Source organism: Artemia sp. Qi Xiang Cuo, chromosome 16 (assembly GCF_049724085.1).
Source record: "Artemia sp. Qi Xiang Cuo chromosome 16, ASM4972408v1, whole genome shotgun sequence".
Classification (NCBI taxonomy): domain Eukaryota; kingdom Metazoa; phylum Arthropoda; class Branchiopoda; order Anostraca; family Artemiidae; genus Artemia; species Artemia sp. Qi Xiang Cuo.
In genome coordinates this window covers 34,243,688-34,267,379 of record NC_142809.1, presented here as the reverse complement: position 1 = coordinate 34,267,379, position 23,692 = coordinate 34,243,688, and the positions used below count along the sequence as shown (strand labels likewise).

Sequence of the window (23,692 nt, the reverse complement as noted above, 5' to 3'; positions counted from 1 at the left end):
ATCTGAAGTACCTATCAAGGTTTTTTTTTTAATTTGATTTGAATTGAATAACATGGAGTTGAATTTCAAGTCAGAATCAAGAAAATTTAAGATGAACACAAGTAGACCCTGGTGCCACACCAATGTTTCAATTATTAACAGATATGATTCAGTTAGTTTGGTATGCTACTGTATGTTTCAGTTACTATATGTTTATGTTATATCATCAACATTGTCATAGACTTTTTTATAATTGTTTATTGCAACAAGCTTGTTAAAGCTTACCATATTTTGGTATTAATAAATAAATAAGGGAATGCCAGCTGCAGCAGGGCCAAAAATAGCCATGGCATGCTGCCAGCACAATCAATGCTGACTGCAAACACTAATGTTTTCACCAGTTTCTCTCAAATCCCAGCTTGAATTTACAATAGATTTGGGCCTATTTATGAGTTAAAAAACTTTGCAAGTTGCTGGCTTGACACTGGTCTTCTTTGTTATTCATCAAGAGAAGTAGAAATCTGCTAGAAACAAAATGGCTGTGGTGTTTCAGACCCCTTGCATAATAGTTGAAATAATAGATAATAGATTTGCTGTGGCATTCAATAAGATCCAAGGAATCTAATTAAAAGGGAGCACACACAAAAGCCAAATTAGGTCAGTAGTTTATGAGAAGTCCAAAAATACCCAAGACAATTAACAAGTCCCAATGGGGGGCCCTGGGTCTATCAAAATATTTCTATGGTTGGTCCCAGGGAATTTGATATCATTGTCTTCTGTCTCTGCTTTAAATGAAAAAATAATAAGCTTTTTTGGCATCCCTGGTTTTAATAAAAAAAATTAAGGTATTATCGTTTTAAAATGATAGCCCCCTATCCCCCCCCCCCCTATAGGCAAAAACATACTTTTTTTATAAATCATATTTTGGGCTCACTTCTGTTTCAATCTTCAATTCCCCAACCGTGTATGTAGTCTATAGCTAAATTTTGTCTCAATAAAAGTTTTTTTTGGGGGGGACGGGGGGGGGGAGTAAAAAATTTTAAGAAAGAAGATTACATTCTCTTTAATCTATCAGTCATTAAATAAATGTGTATTAAACATTAAGAATATGTATCTAAAAATAGCAAAAGAAAACAAAATTCTACAAACTTGATTCAGCTGTCACAACAATTTGTTCACTATCATTTTCAAAATCCAACTGAACCTGTATAGTGTATGCACTCTGTTCAACTTAAAAATGCACTCTGTTCAACTTAAATAAAATTATTGACTATGAATGATGTAAGAATTTTATAGCAATTGGGAAACTGCATTCAAAATGGTTTAATCTCATCAAACAGTATATGGTAATGAACTGTAAGTAAGGAGTGACCTGGCTCAATAGTAACCAAAGGTCTAAAAATTGGATACCAATTTTGCTACGAATAGATCATCAAAAGAATCGGATTCTTATGCTGATTTCAAATATATAAATTTCATCAAGTTGGGGTTACCCATCAAAAGTTACAAGCCTGAGAGTATTTGCCTTATTTTCGAAAAAAGGGGGAAAACACCCCCTGGAAGTCCTAGAATCTTATGAAAATCACACCATCAGATTCAGTGTATCAGATAACCCTAGTGTAGAGATTTAAAACTCCTATATGCAAAAACGTGGAATTTTATATTTCTTTTTTTCTGCCAGAAGAAAGATCATGGATGTGTTTATTTGTTTGTTTGTTTTTTCTTCTCAGGGGTGTTTGTTTTTTCTTCTCAGGGGTAAAATATCACGAGGGGTCTCATTTGAACAGAATTCAAAAGTTCTAGTGCTCTTTTTAAGTGACCAAACAAATTTGAGGGCAACTAGGCCCCCTCCCATGCTCATTTTTCCCAAAGTCACCAAATAAAAATTCTGAGATAGCCATTGTGTTCAGCATAGTCAAAAATCTTATAACTGTCTTTAGGTGTAAAATGACCTGCCATAGTCCCCAGGGGAAGGGCTGCAAGTTGTGAACTTTGCCCATTGTTTACACATAGTATTTGTTATTGGGAAGTATACAGCCAGTTTTGCTACGAATAGATCATCAAAAGAATCGGATTCTTATGCTGATTTCAAATATATAAATTTCATCAAGTTAGGGTTACCCATCAAAAGTTACAAGCCTGAGTATTTGCCTTATTTTCGAAAAAAGGGGGAAAACACCCCCTGGAATTTCTAGAATCTTATGAAAATCACACCATCAGATTCAGTGTACTAGTCACCATCAGACCATCAGATTCCTCTACTAGTATGAAATTAGCACTATTAAGGCTACGCATATCAAGTTAAAAATTTGACAAAATGGGTATTTGAGGGGGAACTTGAACTAAATCAAAAGACACTATGTGTACGCAGATTTTCAAAATATGTCATCTCAAAAAGTGATTTGTGCATTACGTTGGAACTTTCAGAGTGTGCTTAAAGGGAAAGTTAATTCACCTAAAGGGAATTAGTGCATGCTCAGGCCTGGATGTACCACTAGGTCCCTAGGCCTGCACCTAGGGGTGAATAATGCCAGGAGCAAATGAAGCGAGAAATAGATTTTGAGCTTTTAGTCAGCCTTAGTTCAAAATTAAGGGGGAGGGGGTTGTGCTTTGGGTGAATTTTTAAGAGGAGAATCTTCCTTTGAGAGGGAAATTTCTGATGAGTGAATATTCTAGGGGAAATGTTGCACTGAGGTTTTGACAGAATTACTGTACAAATTCTTTTTTAATTGTCTTACATTCTCTTTGCCAAATTTTTTATATGGAGATGTTCCAGGGGAATTATTCCACATGTTTTGTTTTCTGGGAAATAATTTTCCATGTAAGAGGGCATTTCTGGGGTAATCAAGAAACCGATTAGAGGTTAAAGTCTTATTCCAATGAAAAAACGTTAAGGAGAATTTTTCAGGGTGAATCATCCACAAGCAATTTTACAGAAAGGGGAGGGGTGATTATCAGCAAGGAAGGAACTGTCTGGAGGGAATTTGACGGGGGGTGCACTTTGTATTGGATGAAATTTCCACAGAGGAGTTTTCCATGTGGGGGAGGGGTATATTTCATAAAGGGTGAGCCATATTTGCTGGCATTATTTAAAAAATGAACAGAAATTATATGGTACATGGAGGGTTGCCCCTCCTCAATACCTCATTCTTTATGCTAAAGTTTGACTGTTTACTAAAATTAAAACAAAGGGGCTGTTTCATGAGGATAGGAAGCTTTTTTAAAAGTGCTAACAGCTTTAGCGTAAAGAGCAAGGTATTGAGGAGGAGACAACCCTTCATATCCAGAATAAATCTGCCAAAATTAATATGTAATTTGTGTTTTAATTTATCATGCAAGGTGAGCCAAAATTGAACCTGCATTAGCTGAAAAAAGTTCAGAAATTCAATAAAAAACAAGTTTTTTCTTAACTGAAAATAGGAGCAACATTAAAACTTAAAACAAACAGCAATTATTCTGTATACAAAAGGGGCTGTCCTTTCCTCAACGCCTTGCTCTTTACGCTAAAGTGACTCTTTCACTTCTCTACTTTTTAAAACAATAAAAAGCTTTAGTTTAAATACCAAGGCATGGAGGAGGGGACAACCCCTTTTATAAATGGAATAATTGCTGTTTGCTTTAAGTTTTAATGTAGCTCCTCACTTTCAGTTAAAAAAATTTTTTTTTTTTTAATTTCATAAAGATGATACTTTTGTCAACATATGAAGAACCTTGTTGCAATTGTCTCTGTCTTGTTTATATGCAAAGTAACACAAGAGACAAAAATTAATGAACAAGAGAGTAGTGAAGAATTATGGTATACAAAGTAATATTTGACAGGGATAGTCATTAGTGATAAATCACTAGGGCTGGCACTGTGATTTTTGGGGATTTGGGGAACCAAATTTTTTTTGGGGTGACACATAGATTTTCAGGGAAATCCCCGAAAATTCGGAGATAGTGCAAGCCCTGCTTGATTTCTAATCAGGAAAATCGAAATGCTTAACCAGACGAGAAAAGAAAAGCTCTGACATTGCCTTTGATGCAATAAAGAATTGCCGCAAAATTAATTCAAAGTCAGCCGAACGTCGCCGCCCTGCTGGCGGCGTTGCGACACTTCGGCGGCGGTCAACCGGGCCTTTTGTTGTTGGCGTTTGGTTGATGCGCCGGGGTGTAAACACAAGTCCTTATTTTAAATAAACAAGCAAATTAGTCTTTTTAAGCTTTATCTTACCTTACTATGATCACTCAACAAAAATGAAAAGAAGAATTAAAAGAAATAAAACATAGAATTATATTCTATTGAATAAACTAAAAAAAAAAAATTCATGTGAAAGTAAGGGGCCACATCAAAACTTAAAATGAAAAGAAATAATCACATATATGAGGGACGTTTGAATAAGTTCTTAATAGTATTTTTACTACATAATTTTAAGATGGTGGAGAGGGGCATTATTGTTTATATGGATTAAAGATCTGCATGACTTTTGATCTTCCTCCTGGCCGAAGTCATAGCAACATTTACAATAGGGTTCTTTTTATTCTTAAATATGTTGTGTTCAATACATTGAAACATAGGAACACTTTTTTTTATTAATTAAATTTTCCTTAGAGGATTAATTTTTATATATTTTTTTTAATTCTTCGGATTTTTTTTTTTTTGCTCTCGATTGAGTTATCATAGAAGTGCAAAATAAATGTTTTTGGGGTAATTTTTCAGAGGGGAGGAGAACATGCCTAGCACCCTTTTTTGGGCAACAGCAATTTATATACATTAAGATGATCAAACTGTAAATGTTGATCAGTTTATTAATATTCAATTTGTCAATCAGTAAATGTTGATCAATTTTAGATAATTACGAGAAAAACTAAATATAGTAATATCATTGGGATGGATGATATTGCTGATTTTTCATATCGGAAAATTTTTGTAGACTCTGCAAGAAGTGAAACTTTAAGGACTGCTTACCAGAGCATCAAAAGCAACAATACACAGTTAGCCCAGTGCTATCAGAATGAATGTTTAAAGTCATCAAATCTGGCAGAAGAGTTGGTGGCATTGAATCAACAGCTAATGGACAGTGTGACAGAATGCTCTATTTTGAAAGCACAAATATCAAAATGGGAGCAATTGAAGAAAGCCACGCAGGTATTATTTTTTTTTTTTTTTTATTGAATTTTGGTTTGGCTTTCCTTTACCAAAACCAAGGGTAATATTAAGGTAGATCAGCCTCCTAAGATTTTTCTTTCCAGTTGTAGCAAGACTATCAGAGATGGGGCAATAGCCTACATTAATCCCCAAGATGGTGCTTTCTACTTACTGTTTCCATTCGTTTTTTCCCTTGAATTACATTTCCAATTTTTTTTTTTTCAATTAATCCAAATACCGCTCTCTAGGGCTATAATGAAAGAAAGGTTGAGGTGGCTAGGGTACGTTGTGGACTTCGTGGGTGGGTGTAAAAAGGGAGGCTTTGAATAGATTGGGGTGGAGGAGGAGTGTGCGTAGCTGTGTTGGCCTGAGGTGGCTTGGTGCTGCGGTGAGTTGTTAGTAGTAGTAGTAGTAGTAAATTGGAGTCTGAAATATTCTTATTTTTACCCTATTCTTACTTAGTAAGGATTGATAGATTGTGTGAAGTTAGATAATGAATTTAAAAAAGAAAGCTCTAGTTCTGCTTAGAATTCCGCCTACTCTGCAAACCACATTGTCAAGGCCTCTTGTTGTAGAAAACCTAACCTAACTTTTTTTTTCTATGTTTGCCACAACCCAATTTCACTTAATTTTTAGTGTCATACAAGTAGAAAAGAATTGGGAATAAAACTTCCTAAAGTCTTAGTTTTGGTAGAAGATTAATGCCTGAAGGTTTAATTTATCTAGGACACCTGGGCCATGACCCCTAGGGTTCTAGGCGTTTAACCCCCCCCCCCCCCCCCAGCGATTACCCGGCGATACATAGATAGATAGGTGAATTTTAAAGCGAAATATACGGCCATGAACACAGTAAAATAACATAAATCAAAGGCACAAATAACATAAACTTTGATCAGCAAATGGAACATTACATTAAGCTAATAATAGTACTTAATACTTGGAAAAACGGTCATTGAAAAAAGAAACACTTAACACTTGGAAAAAACACTTAAATGAAACATTACATTTACTTTATACTTTTTTTCCTTTTTTTGGTTAACAAAATTTCCAGATACCTTGCTATTCTTCTGTAATAATTTTTTAGTGGCCATATACATAGAAAAATTCGTTTTCTGACTCCAAACTGTCCAAATACTTTAGCCCCCCCCCCTCCGTGGAAAAGAAGGCATTCCAAATTTGAGAATTTTATTCGAGTTTAATTTTTTTAATTTCCGTAGGGGGAAGGAGTTTTTGTACTTGTGTATTATGGGCAACTCACTCAAGTTTACGCTGTGTATAAGGCCACTAAAAATTACAGAAGAATAGCAAGTTATCTGGAAATTTTGTTTACTAAAAAAAAATCTCAGTATAAGGTAAAGTTAATGTTTCATTTAAGTTTTTTTTTCAATGACCGTTTTCGCAAGTATTAAATACTATTATTAGGTTAATGTAGTGTTTCATTTAAGTGTTTTATGATTATCACTGATCAAAGTTTATGTTATTTGTTCATGGTTGTATATTTGGCTTTAAAATATGCTTATCTATCTATCTATCTAATATGCAGAATAATTGCACCAAACACATTTTGCATGCAGACCCGCTATACTTTACCCCCTCCCCTCCCCAATGTGCAAATCTATAGCCTAAATTTATTTCTAAAGTAACAAAGGAACTAACGACTAAAACCGGCGTGTTCTCGAATTTTACACAACGCAAACTGGAGTGATTGGCACATGATACACAAGTACCAAAATTCCTTCCCCCTACGGAAATTAAAAAAATAAAACTCAAATAAAATTATAAAATTTAGAAAGCCTTATTTTTCACGGGGGGGGGGGTATTTTCCGCTGGGGGTAATTGCCGGGGGGAGTATTTTCCGCTGGGGGTAATTGCCGGGGGGAGTATTTTCCGCTGGGGGTAATTGCCGGGGGGGGGGGTAAACGCCGACCACCGACCCCTAGATATCACGCTCACTTAGTTCTATCAAACCAGGTTGTTATTTTCATCAGTCTCTCACAATTTTGAATGTAAACAACCATTTTCCAACTTACTGACTAACCCAATTAAAAATATGAACACTTGGGTAAAAGGTCTAGCAAATATATTCGCATAAATGTTGAAGCTAGTTTTTAGATGTACATTAAGCACAGGGTTAGTTTATGGCTGTGTTCTTTTGGAAATATACCAAAAACCCCTAACAATGAAATTGCCAAAGTGGGATTTTTTTATTGTACTTCTGAATTATTTATGATTTTCAATTCATGAAATGCCAATGTAAAAATTGCTTTTTTGTTCATAATTTTTAAAAAAATATTGAGTAGCTAGTACATTCAGAACTATTAAAAGCCGTTTTTAGTCTCGAGATCCAAATCTTGCTGTTTTTAGAAATTGAGCTCTTTTCTACGATTTCAAGCTCCTACCTCCTTTCAACATTACATTCTGACTATAGTTAAAACTGTCCAGTTTTCTCTCCGTCTTTTCTCTTTCAAACATCTTGCCAAGCTTGTTTTCTCTTTTAAATTTTCCAACAATTTTGGGTTGACATTAAAAAACAAAATAAAAAACTTCTAAGCTTTTTCAGCCATAAATAAGATTGGGGAAATTAGTTTAGTATCTAAATGTTAAATTTTTTTTTCTCTATTTCTTTTTCTATTTCGTTGTCTTGAGAAGTGGAGCAATGTTCAAATTCATTTTTGGGGAGGTTTTAGAGACACTCCCTCCAAATCTGTTTGGCAGTTGCCAAAAAAATTTGTGTAACCTTTCAACTCTATTAAAGTCAGGTAATTTCAGCTGGTAAATACTCATTAATCAACTTTTACAAATTATTTATTTCAAATTATGTAGCATCAATTTCACGAGGTGCGTAAGAAGTATTAAGAACTCGAACTTAAACATCAAAGTCGGTGTTTTGAGTTGAATTTTCTTAATTCTGTACACAGAGGGAAAAAAAAAATAAAAAATATGAGAATCATACGAGTCTCCACAAGTGTATCTTTGTATTATATTAATTAATGGTGAGTTTTCAAAATTGGAAAATCATTAGAATAAGCGGAAAACTGCCTTTAAACGATCCTATTGCCATTATTAAGGGGATATCTGATCGTTTGCCAGAGCTTAGTTATAAATTTAGTAATGGTAATAACCCTATATCTCCAAAGCATAGCCTTGAACTGTTCTGAATTTATGGTGATTGTTGGGAGAAACTAACTGTATAAACGCATAGACACGTTTAGGCCAACAGAGAAAAATTTTGAAGAGCCCTTTTCAAATGGGATTGGTTCCATTCTATGAAATTTAAAGGCAGCTATAAGAATAACAATTAATTACTGGATTTTTTACGAGTAGTCCATCTGTTAGTGTATGGTATACGATAGAAAATTAAATCCATCAGTTCCAGGTGTATCTTGAGCGAGTATTTGAAATAGGCCAATACCTTCAATGCGCGAAGTATTCAAGATTGGACCCCGGCGCCACGCCGATGAGGGATGACCGGCGGTGGGGCCAAAAACAGCAGCGGTGGCGTGCCACCGGCACGCCGCCGGCGCGATCAATGTTGACCGCAAACATTAATGTTTTCATCAGTCTTTCTCAAATCACAGCTTAAATTTACAAAGTCACTTTCTCTACTCATTGACAGTACACTTTTATAGGATACTCCACCTAATATTTACTTGTAGCCATCAAACTGTCATATTCTTTTAAAATTCTCTCACTTCCTTCGCACTCCCTTTTGTATTTTTTTAAAGCTGTCATTAATGTTCTATGATATCCATCTCTGCTTTAAATTAAAAAAAAAAATAACTTTTTGGTATCCCTGCTTTAAATAAAAAATTCAAGATTTTATCAATTAAATATAATACTTCCCTAACCCCCCCCCCCCTCTGGATACCACCTTGATAGGATACCGTCTCTGCTTTAAACTAAAAAAAATAATTCCCCTGGCATCCCTGCTTTAAAAAATAAATAAATTTGAGATATTATCATTTAAATATAATATCTCCCTAACTCCCCACCCCTCTGGATACTACCGTGATAGAATACCGTCTCTACTTTAAATGAAAAAAAAAAACTTTTTGGCATCCCTGCTTTCAATAAAAAAAATTCAAGGTACTATCACTTAAATAAATAACTTCCTATGCCCCCGCCCCCTCTGGATACCATCTTGATAGGATACCGTCTCTGCTTTAAATTAAAAAAAAATAATTAACTTGTTGGCATCCCTGCTTAGAAAAAAATTGAGGTATTGTCATTTAAATATGATAGCTCCCCCCCCCCCCCCTCTGGATACCACCATGATAGGATACCGTCTCTGCTTTAAATTACAAAAAAAAATAATTAACTTTTTGGCATCCCTGCTTTCAATAAAAAAAAAATTCGAGATATTATCATTTAAATATAATACCTCCCTACCCCCCCCCCCTTCCTCTCTGGATACCACCTTGATAGGATACCGTCTCAGCTTTACATTAAAAAAGATAATTTACTTAATAATTAACTAGGTCACTATATTGTTCAAACAAACAAGTGAAATACCGTTAAACAGCTTACAGTTCCTTGAAAAAAAAATTGCGGGTTTGAGTAAAGGGGTACAATGACAACAACAAAAATTTCGAAATTATCCAGATTCACCTTAAATTATTGGAAAACTAAGTCATAGATTCGCCGTGGCATTCAATAAGATCCAAAGAATCTAATTAAAAGGGAGCACACACAAAAACCCAAATTAGTCCAGTAGCCTATGAGAAATTGCAAAATACCCAAGACAATGAACAAGTCCCAATGGGGGTTCCTGGGTCTATCAAAATGTTTCAATGGTTCCCAGGGAATTTGATATCATTTTCTTCCGTCTCCACTTTAAATGAAAAAAAAAAAAATATCTTTTTGGCATCCCTGCTTCCAATTAACAAAAAGGAAGTATTATCATTTTAAAATGATAGCCACCTATCTCCCCTATCGGCAATAATTTACAATTTTTTTATGAATCATGTTTGTGGGGTAACTTCCGTTTCAATCTTTAATTCCCCAACCTTGTACATAGCTTCGTCTATAGCGAAATTTTGTCTCAATAGAAGTTTTTTTTTGGGGGGGGGGTAAACAAATTTCAGAAAGAGGATTATATTTTCTTTAATCTATCAGGCGTTCAGCAATTGTGTATTAAACATTAAGAAACAGCAAAAGAAAACAAAATTCTACAAACTTACGATTCAGCTGTAGAAACAATCTGTCGACTATCAATTTCAAAATCTAACTGAAGCTGTATAAGAGTGAATGCGTTCTATTCAACTTAAAAATAAAATTCTTGACTACAAATGATGTAAGAAATAGCAATTGGGAAACTGCAATCGAAATGATTTAATCTCAATTCATAAAGACGATACTTTTTTTTGTCGACATATGAAGAACTGTATGTATTGCAATTGCATCTGTCTGGTTTTTATGCAAAGTAACAAAAGAGACGAAAATTAACGAACAAGAGAGTAGTGAAGAATTATGGTATGTAAAGTAATATTTGGCAGGAAAGTCACTGGTGATAAATCGCTAGGGGTGGCACCGTGATGCCAACGCTTAGATTATTGGTGAAATACCCGAAAATTTGGGGATAGTGCAAGCCCTGCTTGATTTCTAATCAGGAAAATCGAAATACTGAACTACACGAGAAAAAAAAAGCTCCGACTTTGCGGTTGACGCAATAAAGAATTGCTGCAAAATTAATTCAAAGTCAGCCGAACGCCACCGCCTCTGCCGGTGTGCCTGAGGCGTGCCGGCGGCGTACCGACACTTCGGTGGCGGTCAACCGGGCCTCTCGTTGGTGGCGTTTGGTCGATCCGCCAGCGCAACGCCGGGGTCTATTCAAGATTGCCATAAATGAAACAGAAAAAACAAGGACTACAGAAGCAAGGGACATGAATTCTTTATGCTACTTTCTATTTCAATTTTTTTTTTATCTTTACCGACAATTAATCAAAACAGAGTAGGCATAGTATAGCCAGTTCTTGTTTCAGGAGCTTGTGAACGGTTCCATAAATGACTACATCGAAAAGTGACACGAATGACTCAGTACCATTACTGTTATTTTCTCATATACTTTATTCTTATTTCGCTCTAAATTGACAGAACTGGCTATTTATTAAGTAAGAGCTCCTATGCACATATATTTTTATAATTCGAAAGGCGAGTTAACAGATTCCAATTTGAAGAATTCTGTAACATATACACCAAGAGAAAATAATACAGAAGGCATATTGTTAGTTTTAATTATTAGTACCACTAGAAAAAGCCTTTTGTTTTCAGGCACATAAGGCCAATGTACACGCGAGTACCATTTTCTCTATCCCACTCTATTTATAGAGCGGGATAGAGGAAATGGTCTTCACTTTGGCTTCTTCCCTAAAAGAATCCAAATATTGCCTTCCGTTCGTTTAATGGTTTTGATTGTAGGCTAATCTACTAATTATCCGATGGGAAAGATTTTTCTTTTACAGTATTTGCTGATCCTTCAAGTACGAAGGGTGCGGACAAATCTATTTTATTGTAGATTTAATGAAATTGGCCTTTTGCCTGAGGGAGAAGGAACATAATTTATTATACTACATAGATAATATCATCCAATATACAGGATGTGTTCATAAAAATCACTATGCCTTACAATGGGTATTGTAAATAAATCGTAATTGTAATAGATTTAGTGAAATATGCTTTTTGCCTAAGGGGGAAGGAACGTTATTTCTTATCATGTATAGTTGATACTTATCAATATGTAGGGTGCGTCGACAAGAACCACGATGTATCACAAAGGGTTTCGCTTCTTTTGTTCAAAATACCATCACATAGGCCATCTGGTTACAGTCTTGGATTCTGTCCGCCCCAACCCCCTGTCTTCTATCTGTTGTACCTTGTTAATGTTCCAAGATGTATTTCTTTTTTATTAGAAAAGAATTGAAGATATGGAAAACAAGGCGACAAATTGTTATCGAACAATGCAATTGAGATTCTCAGAAATGGAATCAGTGTACCTAGATTTCACAGAAGAAATCCAGTCTGTCAAAGATATTTTAGGGGAAGAAATTGCCGCGTCTTCTGAAACGAGAAGTCCGAGGAACAACGGTAATATTTATTTTTTTTCTTATTTCCATACTATATTTGAGACGAATTTTTGGTTTAGTGCTTTATTGATATAAAATTGTAAAAAAAAAGTCTACTGCGCACATGTGGAGAGTAGAGCATATACGACTATGTATGGAAACTTCGCGTCTGTCTCTAAGAAAAAAGACGAAAAAGAGCTTACACAATCTAGCGTCGCTAAGAAAACTACAAACCTAATCAAAAGGCTAAAAAGATTATTATCTGAATTATTTCTATTATCTATATTGTTATTTAAATTGGCCAAAATTGAAGAAATGGTTCTTGCCAAAAGGATACAATAAATGTGATTGTATACTTTTCTTTTATAACTAGCCTATGCTTCAGATACTAACCTTGCCCTAAGTATTTTAATTAAATAAAAACAAACTAAGTTTTTTCAACTGAAAATAAGGAGCAACATAAAAACTTAAAACAAACAGAAATTATTATGCATATGAAGAGGATTGCCCCCTCCTCAAAACCTCGCTCTTTACGTTCAAGTTTTTTAGTGCTTTTAAAATAAGTTTCTTATTGTTCTTATCAAACGACCCTTGTGTTTCAGGAGTTGTTCTTAAAGAATTGGGACAAAATTCAAACTTTAGCGTAAATAGCGAGTTGTTGAGGTGGGGGTAATGCTGTATATACACATAATAATTTCTGTTCGTTTTAAGTTTTAATGTTGCTCCTTACTTTCAGTTGAAAAACCTTATTATTTAATTTCTGATTGTTTTTTAAATAATGGCAGGTAATCTGGCCCTACCTCCATGGAGAAATCCCCCTCTCAACGGAAATATCCTCTAGACAATTTATCTCAGACAATTACCCTTAACGACTTCTCATGTAAAATTGAGACAGAAAAGAAAAACAAGACGTATAAAAAGAATTTCGTATAGGAATTCGGGCAAATTCCCTTAGTGTGTAATTTCCCCTGACAAGTTCACCCCCTGGAAAGTTCCCTCCTCATGGAAGATTCCCCCATGGGAAAAAAATAGCTGAAAATTCGTCCCTACCCCCGACCCAAAAATGTATACGTACTCCCCCAAAACAAATACTATGCGTAAACAATGGCAAATTTTATAACTTAAAGACCTTTACCCTGGGGCTGTGTGGAGGCCATGTTATTTCCAAAGGCATTGTTATTGGGCCTTTCAACTATGATGAAAAAAATGGCTATCTCAAAATTTTTTTCGATTTCAGGAAAAAGGGAGGGGGGAGGGGGCCTAGTTTCCCTCCAATCTTTTTGATCACTTAAAAAGGGCAATAGAACTTTTAATTTCCGCTTGAATGAGCCCTCTCACGACATTCTAGGACCACTGGGTCGATACTATCACCCTTGGGAAAAACAAAAACAAACAAATAAACACGCATCCATGATCTTTCTTCTGGTGAAAAATACAAAATTCTATATTTTCGCAGAGAGGAGCTTGAAACCTCTACATTAGGGTTTTCTAACACGCTGAACCTGATGGTGTGATTTTCATTAAGATTCTATGACTTTTAGGAGGTTTTTTTTTTTAAAGTAGGTGAATTTTCTCAGGCTCGTAGCCTTTAATGGGTAAGACTAAACTTAATGAAACTTATATATTTGAAATCAGCATAATAAGACGATTGTTTTGATATATCTCTTGGTATTCAAATTTCGTTTTTTAGAGTTTTGGTTACTATTGAGCCGGGTCGCTCCTTACTTACAGTTCGCTACCACGAACTGTTTGATAGTCAAATGAAAGCTTGTGAAAACCAAAGATTATCTACTCTCAGAAAGTTTTTAGGTTACATCCAAGTTAACTTAGTTCCTTAATTGAAATCAAGATTTTAATCTATTAGGTTGAAGCTTATTTTGAATGAGTGTAGTTCTGCAGTGTAAAGCTGAACTGTCAAGTGCACTAGTAGTATATAGTTAATATTAAATATTAAAACCGTGAAAATTCGTCTCTTATCAGTTTCTTGTGTTTCCTCACGTTTTAGAGTAGGGGATACCAATGATGGGGAAAACTAAAGTCGTTCACTGACAAATAATAGCCAATAATTTCTGGCAGCACCCAGCAAATCATAAAACATGAATAAAATACATTTAGTTCATTTTTGCTTGGTGTGTTTCTAGACGCTAATAGACTACTAAACAGGTAACTGGCCTACTGTGGTTCTCGAGCCATGCACTTTGAAAGTCTTCACATGATTCCCGTTCGAACAATGTGCAACATGCCTTCCACTTTTCTAAAAAAAAAAAAATGGATGTGGATTGGGGTGTTGGAGGAGCTAATGGCTTGTTTTCGTTTCTCAGTAATGCGGATTCAAAATCCGTTTGTGGTTCAAGTTAAAACAAGGTACAACACGTCTACCTATCTGCTAAAAGTAATAGGCGTTGGAAGAGCCACGGGTTCGTTTTTAGCTCAATAATACAGATTGAATGTCCTTATACGCCTCCCCTCCCCTCCGAATTTTATCAACCACTTGGTTAAAAAGGTTTTATTATTATTATTATTAGGCAAATGGACTGATGGAAATAACGTAACGTAAAATGCATGGAAGAATATTAAATCTCATTGGTAAATGCAACTTTTCTCAAATCAGTTTTAATTAATTTATGGATCAAAGAAAATAGATGAAATAACGAAACCAGTAAAAGAAGATGAAAATGTTGACATGTAGGATTTTTTTTTTCAATCGAGTGCAGACAATAAATAAGGTCAACAAGATAATATGATTGATCAAAGGAGATTTAAGTACAGACGCATCTACTGAAATTTTGATCTCAGCCAGAAAATGATTTGAGTTTATCGACCGAAAACAGCAATTGATTTTATATAATAAAAAAAGTTATACTCCTATATACACATATAGAGATATATTAACTTATATTAACAGATTTTATTCTCAATAGCCAAGGATGAGTTCCAACTAAGGCACCCTCCTCAATAGCTCCATAGCGTCCTGAATTTAATGAATAATTTTATTCTCAATAGCCGAGGATGAGTTCCAACTAAGGCACCGTCCTAGACATCTGCCTCTCCCTTATTCATTAAAAATTTCCAATTCTGAAGCAGATTCATCTGACGACTGGGAATCGTTTTATGTTCAGGAACTTAACCGTGTTCTTAGAGCCCTTGTGAATTCTTTTCCAGAGTCATCTTACCAAAGTCTAATTGGGATAGTGGATGAGATCCTCGAAAGTCTTTCTCAAGTAATGAAGTTGTTTCTGGGAAGAATTCTTGATCCCATGGAACTGACGTTTGAGCTAAAGGCCTTCAAATGCCGTGTGAGAAACTAAAAAAAAAATAATCACGCCGTTTTTGAATGTATTTAAAGAAATTTTTATGTGTCAGGTCAATTTTTCCAAATCTGGTTGGTTTACCAGTTGGTTGCAACAGCACTGCCAACTACTACCATGGCAGAAAGAAGCTTTAGTAAGTTAAAATGGGTCAAGACTCGATTGCTTACAACAATGAACGATAACTGTTTGGATTATCTGATCATGATGTTCTGCGAGACTGGCACTGCTTGCTCAAAATATGGTTGTCTGCCGAGCCAAAACGGCTAGCCTTCTAATTCAAGTTTTTTTTTTATTCTGATCAGGTCAGCACCTATAAATACATTTGTATTTACATATTGTCAGTCGAAACTGAAATTTTGTCACTTAGGCTTTTATATAAGTGATTTTATCACATTTCTTCTCGTTTATTTTTCTATTCCACAAGCCCTGACGGACTAAATGAGTGTGAAACATTAAATTGAGAATGAGTAATAATTTGTAAAAAAAAAGAAAGTAGTTTCAATAGCAATATCATCCAAATCAGCTGGTAAGTCCTATTGGCTCCCCCCCCCGCTCCAAAATTTTAGCTGCTGACGCCTCTGGTTGCCAGGATTTAGTGTAAGTAGGTGGTAAACAACGATGTTGGCACAATGTATTATTTTTTTTTTTTTTTTTTAGACCAGGGCACTTCGTATCGAAGGAGTTGTCGTAGAAACTTCGAAAAGGGCTCATTCAATTGGGTATTGGAGTGGCCTGTGCCATTTTTAATAGTCGAAAGTGATTGGAAGGCAATTAACACCCCTTCCACGCCCACCATCTTCTAAAACACATCCAATCAAAATTTTGAGATAGCCATTTTGTTCAGCGTAGCTGATTTCCACATAGAAACTATGTTTTTGAGGAGGACACTCCCCCAGAGCCCTCAGGGCAAGGGTTGAAAGTTATGCCCTGGGGGTGTATAAGGTTTTTATAGAAAGACTTGTCGTAGAAACTTCAAAAAAGGCTCATTCGATTGGAAATTCAAAGGGCTAGTGCCCTTTTAATAGTCGAAAGTGATTGGAGGGCAACTGACTCCCCTCTCACGCCCACCTTTTTCCTCAAACACATCCAATCAAAATTTTGAGATAGCCATTTTGTTCAACGTAGTTGACAGTTCCATAACTTTGGTCTTTGAGTATGATAACCCGCCCCCCCCCCACAACCCTCAGGAAAAGGGTTGTAAGTTATGCCCTGGAGGCATATAAAGTTTTTATAGAAATCGTTGTCGTAGAAACTTTAAAAAGGGCTCATTTGATTGGAGATTGAAATGGCTAGTGCCATTTTTAATAGTCGAAAGTGATTGGAAGGCAACTAACACCTCTTCTACGCCCACCGTTTATCCAAACACATTCAATCAAAATTTTGAGATAGCCATTTTGTTCAAAGTAGTAAAAAGATCTGGAAATTATATCTTTGAGGATGGCACTCCCCCCACAGCCTTCAAGGTAAGGGCTGTAAGTTATGCCCTGGGGGCATATAAGGTTTTTATTTAAAGCTTTATCGTAGAAACTCGAAAAAAGGGCTCATTCGATTGGAAATTTAGAGGGCTAGTGCCCTTTTTATAGTCGAAAGTGATTTGAGAGCAACTAACCCCCCTCTCACGCCCACCTTTTCCCCAAACACATCCAATCAAAATTTTTAGACAGCCATTTTGTTCAACGTAGTTAAAAGTTTTAAAAATTGGGTCTTTGAGGATGATAACCCCCTCAGAACCCTCAGGGCAAGGGTTGTAAGTTATGCCCTGTGGGCATAGAAGGTTTTTATAGATAGTGATGTTGTAGAAGCTTCAAAAAGGGCTCATTCGATTGGAAATTAGAAGGGCTTCTGCCCTTTTTAGTAGTCGAAGGTGATTGGAGGATAACTAGCACCTCTCACACCCACCATTTCCCCAAACACATCCAATCAAAATTTTAAAATATCCATTTTGTTCGACGTAGTTAAAAAGTCCGGAAATTATGTTTTTGACGATGACACTCCCCCACAGCCCTCAGGGCAAAGGTTGTAAGTTAAGCTCTTGGGGCATATAAGGTTTTTTTTTTATAGAAAGCGTTGTCGTAGAGACTTCAAAAAGAAATCATTCGATTGGAAATTGAAACAGCTAGTGCCCTTTTTAATAGTCGAAAGTGATCGGAGGGAAAGTAACCCCCCTCTCACGCCCATCATTTCCCCAAACACATCCTATCAAAATTTTGAGATAACTATTTTGTTCAAAGGTCGACAACCCCCTCACAGCCCTCAGGAAAAGGGTTGTAAGTTATGCCCTGGGGCATATAAGGTTTTTATAGAAAACTTTGTCGTAGATACATCAAAAAGGGCTCATTCTATTGGAAATTGAAACGGCTTGTGCCCTTTTTAATAGTCGGAAGTGATTGGAGGGCAACTAACCCCCCTCTCACGCCCACCATTTCCCCAAACACATCCAGTCAAAATTGTGAGATAGCAATTTTCTTCAACGAAGTTGAAAGTTCTGGAAATTAGGTCTTTGAGGATGACACCCCCCCCCCCCAGCCGTCAGGGCAAGGGTTGGAAGTTATGCCCTGGGGGCATATAAGCTTTTATAGAAAGCGTTGTCGTAGGAACTTCAAAAGGGCTCATTCGATTGGAAATTGAAAAGGCTAGTGCCGAGATAGCCGTTTTGTTTAACGTAGTTGAAAGTTCTGGAAATTTGGTCTTTGAGGATGAAAACCCCGTCAGAGCCCCCAGGGCAATGGTTGTAATTTATGCCCTGGGGTCATATAAGGTTTTTATAGAAAGTGTTGTCATAGAAACTCAAAAAGGGCTCATTCGATTGGAAATTGTAAGGGCTAGTGCCTTTTTTAATAGTCGAAAGCTATTGGAAGGCTTGACGTTTTTATAGTAAAGATCGATGTGGGTACTTTTTTTTTTTAATTTAGACCAGGGCACCTCGTATCGAAGGAGTTGTCGTAGGAACTTTGAAAAGGGCTCATTTGATTGAAAATAGAAAGGGCTAATGCCCTTTTTAATAGTCAAAAGTGATTGGAGGCAACTAGTCCCCCTCCCACGCCCACCCTCCTATTTGCCCAATATTTTTAAAAACTAAATGTTGCCTTAAGATTAAATAAAAATGCACAGTGTTAATGTTAATTCCCAATAAGGCATCTCAGAAATATCTCAAGAACGACTGAGGGTATTATGTTCAAACTTTCGGGGCTACTTCTGCTCTTAAAATTTAACCAAATCAAAATAACGTAAGTGTATCCAAGCTATCAAAGAAAGTAAGCAGATTTTTTTGCGAATGGTATCAAGTTCTCGATTTCAGGTCAACTAGAGGAGGTATGAAACGAAATTAAACACTACTATTTGTGTCCATTTTTAAAACGGTGTATGTTGTTAAAAATTGGTGAAAATTTTTCTCCCGCATACAAACAGCAGATCAAACTATAAAGTCTGATAAAAAACGAAAAGATTTAAAGTATTATTTTCTTCTTTTCTGAAAAGTCTGTGTCAATATAAAACGAACAGAAATTAATTAAAAAAAATTTTCCACAAAGTGATTGGAGGCAACTAGTCCCCCTCCCACGCCCACCCTCCTATTTGCCCATTATGTTTAAAATCTAAATGTTGCCTTAAGATTAAATCAAAATGCACTGTGTTAATGCTAATTCCCAATAAGGCATCTCAGAAGTATCTCAAGAACGACTGAGGGTATTATGTTCAAACTTTCGGGGCTACTTCTGCTCTTAAAATTTAACCAAATCAAAGTAGCGTAAGTGTATCCAAGCTATCAAAGAAAGTAAGCAGATCGTTTTTGCGAATGGTATCAACTTTTCTATTTAAGGTCAACTAGAGGAGGTTTGAAACAAAATTAAACGCTACTATTTGTGTCCAGATTTTTAGAAGGGTCTGTGTTGTTAAAAATTGCTGAAAATTTTTCTCCAGCATAGCCTACAAATAGCAGGCCAAACTATAAAGTCTTTAAAAAAACGAAAAGATTTAAAGTATTATTCCCTGAAAAGACTATGTCAATATAAAACGAACAGAAATTAATTAAAAAAACTTTCCACAAAATAAGTTTTTCAAAGAAAAGTAAAAAACTCCATTAAACCAGAAATGAGCAAAAATAAAATCAAATAATCTACCAAGAGTGAAACTACCACAAATCAGCATCGATAAATAAATGAAACCCAAAACGAACAGAAATTACAATAAATAACCGAGTCAAACTCAAAACGAACAGAAATTAACATGAATAGGGCTCAAAACCCCCTATGCCTTCCCAAGACCAGAACAATCATTCGATTGGAAATTGAAACGGCTAGTGCCCTTTTTAATAGTCGAAAGTGATTGGAGGGAAAGTAACCCCCCTCTCACGCCCATCATTTCCCCAAACACATCCTATCAAAATTTTGAGATAACTATTTTGTTCAAAGGTCGACAACCCCCTCATAGCCCTCAGCGCAAGGGTTGTAAATTATGCCCTGGGGCATATAAGGTTTTTATAGAAAGCGTTGTCGTAGAGACTTCAAAAAGGGCTCATTCAATTGGAAATTGAAAGGGCTAGTGCCCTTTTTAATAGTCAGAAGTGATTGGAGGGCGACTAACCCCTCTCTCACGCCCACCATTTCCCCAAACACATCCAGTCAAAATTTTGAGATATCAGTTTTCTTCAACAAAGTTGAAAGTTCTGGGAATTAGGTCTTTGAGGATGACACCCCCCCCCCCCCCCCCAATCCTCAGGGCAAGGGTTGTAAGTTATGCCTTGGAGGCATGTAAGGTTTTTGTTGAAAGCGTTGTCGTAGAAACTTCAAAAGGGCTCATTCGATTGGAAATTGAAAAGGCTAGTGCCGAGATAGCCGTTTTGTTTAACGTAGTTGAAAGTTCTAGAAATTTGGTCTTTGAGCATAACAACCCCCTCAGAGCCCCCAGGGCAATGGTTGTAATTTATGCCCTGGGGGCATATAAGATGTTTATAGAAAGTGTTGTCGTAGAAACTCAAAAAGAGCTCATTTGAATGGAAATTGGAAAGGCTAGTACCTTTTTTAATAGTCGAAAGCTATTGGAAGGTTTGACATTTTTATAGTAAAGATTGATGTGGGTACTTTTTTTTAAATTTAGACCAGGGCACCTCGTATCGAAGGAGTTGTCGTAGGAACTTCGAAAAGGGCTCATTTGATTGAAAATAGAAAGGGCTAATGCCCTTTTTAATAGTCAAAAGTGATTGGAGGCAACTAGTCCCCCTCCCACGCCCACCCTCCTATTTGCCCATTATGTTTAAAATCTAAATGTTGCCTTAAGATTAAATCAAAATGCACTGTGTTAATGTTAATTCCCAATAAGGCATCTCAGAAATATCTCAAGAACGACTGAGGGTATTATGTTCAAACTTTCGGGGCTACTTCTGCTCTTAAAATTTAACCAAGTCAAAATAACGTAAGTGTATCCAAGCTATCAAATAAAGTAAACAGATCGTTTTTGCGAATGATATCAAGTTTTCTATTTAAGGTCAACTAGAGGAGGTTTGAAACTAAATTAAACGCTACTATTTGTGTCCAGACTTTTAAAAGGGTCTATGTTGTTAAAAATTGCTGAAAATTTTTCTCCAGCATAGCCTACAAATAGCAGGCCAAACTATAAAGTCTTAAAAAAACGAAAAGATTTAAAGTATTATTCCCTGAAAAGACTATGTCAATATAAAACGAACAGAAATTAATTAAAAAAACTTTCCACAAAATAAGTTTTTCAAAGAAAAGTAAAGAACTCACATTAAACCAGAAATGAGCAAAAGTAAAATCAAGTAATCTACCAAGAGAGAAACTACCACAAATCAGCATCGATAAATAATTGAAACCCAAAACGAAAAGAAATTACAATAAACAACCGAGTCAAACTCAAAACGAACAGAAATTAACATGAATAGGGCTGACAACCCACCATACCTTCCCAAAACCAGAACATAATTTGCACTTTACTGAAAAAAATGTGCATTGTCAGTTTAATATGCATATACTGATATTTATCAATCAAAATGTTAATATTATTTGGTTTATTAAAGTTATAAAAGTAAAAACATTTATATTTTTAACAAAGTATAAACATTTATATTAAGTCTGCGAACTAGGATTAGAATATTGTAAGCCATGGTAATAATAATGGTCAAGCACGGCTCCGAAAAATGGGCGCTTCAAAACGCTGAAGTAGATTTGTTCAATGTTTTCCATTGGAGTTATCCAAGGAGAGTCTTTGGTGCTCGTTTGACTGACTGTATGTCAAACAATATGCTGTACAAAGAACGTGGTTAGATCACACAATCTAGGGGTATTATAAAAGAAGGGTCAAGATGGTTAGGCCCCATTTTACGGATGGAAGATGACAAATTGCCACAGATTGTGCTTTTTGTTGGTCCATCTGGGCTCAAACGAAAAGCGGGTCTTCCCCAAAAGATATGGGAAGAGGTCATAAGGAAGGATTTAAAAGAAATTTGAAGTTTATGGCAGGGAGGAAAGCACAAAGCTTTGTATAGATTGGGGTGGAAGAGGAGTGCGCAGCGATGCCGTCTTTGGGCGGTTCAGTGCTTCAGTGAGCCGTTAGTGGTAGCAGTAACAGATCTAAATCAAAACACTTACTTACTTACTTAAGATGAGACACAGGTTATTCAGCCCAACTCGGTATAAAGAAGCTGCTGGACCAAATGCTTCCATTGGGTTCTGTGATCTGTGAGTGGTCGAATAAACTCAGTCACGCCTTGTCCCACTTGTGACCATGCTTTCGGAATCCCCCAAGCGGTTCGACATCCTTTCTGACAACGTTATGTCAAGATTTCATCTAACCACCTGGTTTTTTTCTTGCATGAGTATTCGGGGGCTGCTAGTAGTACCTGGCGTGTCAGGTTCTCTTCTGGGCGCCCACTTACGTGACCTAGCCACTTGAGACGTCTTTTCTTAATCGTGGTGAAAACGTCATGCTTTTGTCCGGATGATTTCATCAGCTCTTGGTTGCTGATTCTTTGCGCCAGCTCATGTTGCTAATAGCCCGTAGACATTTTCGGTCAAAAGTGTCAAGCTGTCGCTCTTCCTCCATCTTGAGGGGCCAGGTCTCACATCCATATAAAAAAATTGAACGCACACATGCTGAGTACATCCTGAGCTTCATAACGAGTCTGATTCCCCTTTTTGATTTCCAAAGTGGTTTACGGAGCTGGCCAAAGACGGACCAAGCTTTGCTAATCCTACCTTGAATCTCACTAGTGGCTCCGCCTTTAGCATTTATCGATGACCCTAAGGTATTTGAGCTCTTCCACCCTCTCAATAGGTTCTCCACTGATGTTTATAGAAGTGTCTTCTTTGGTTGAAAGATACTTTGTTTACTGATCGCGAATTCTGGGTCACTACCCATTTTCGCTACTCTTTCTATCATGTTTTGTGCTTTCTGTGCTGAATCTGCGAGTAGAGTACCATCGTTTGTATATTCGATGTCAGCAATTTTTTATTGTGCTGAAAAGGCGACACCATCATCTTCTTTTAATGCGTTTTTCATAATCAAGTCTATAATATAGTTGAAAAAAATTGGCGATGCCGGACATCCTTGACGGACGCCATATGCTATTTCAAATAGTTCTGTTAATCTAGCATATATTCATACGTTACTTAGGGTATTCTCATAGTATGCTCTTAGCAGGTCGACTATTTTCGTAGGAACACCGTCTTCGAGCATTATTTCCCATAACAAGGGTTGTAATATCGAGTCAAATTCAAATGCAGCAGTGAAGTCAGTAAAGACTGCGAAGGTATCCAATCCGTGAATGAAACGTTGGTGAAGAAGAATTCGTAGGGTAAAGATATGGTCTACACCCCATTCCAGGGCGGAAACCTGCCTGGTTCTTCCTTGTCCGCTGCTCTCGCTCTTTTCTGAAGCGGTTCACTAAAAATTATTGGGAAAATCTTCCAAGCTGTGTCTATTAGTGAGACTCCCCAGTCTGGGAACGGTAATTCAGTGTCCCGTAATGTAAATAATTTGAAAAGGGAATTATATTTCCATCCAAATTATTATTTGTCGGTTTCTGAACTTATGGATTGCTGATCTGGGGCTAACATTGGAATATACACTTGTAAAATTTAAAACACCTCAATTATTTATTTAAAAACTGGGAACATGTTATAATTTGTTGGATTCTTTGTCATGCTAGGTTATTAACTTCGTGTGATTGGAGTGCCCTTGGTCTTTCAACATCCTTCTTT

General features: G+C 36.3%; 1 protein-coding gene across 2 annotated transcripts in view; it reads left to right on the top strand.

Moving 5' to 3' along the window:
* LOC148942829 (uncharacterized) overlaps positions 1–23,692 on the top strand; it is a 58,064-nt gene that overhangs the window by 5,991 nt on the left and 28,381 nt on the right. For both annotated transcript variants that reach the window (XM_089102034.1, XM_089102033.1), the window contains exons 3-4: positions 4,893–5,107; positions 12,016–12,190. In XM_089102034.1, the coding sequence (XP_088958160.1) occupies positions 4,893–5,107; positions 12,016–12,190 (390 nt within the window). The remainder of the gene's footprint in view (positions 1–4,892; positions 5,108–12,015; positions 12,191–23,692) is intronic.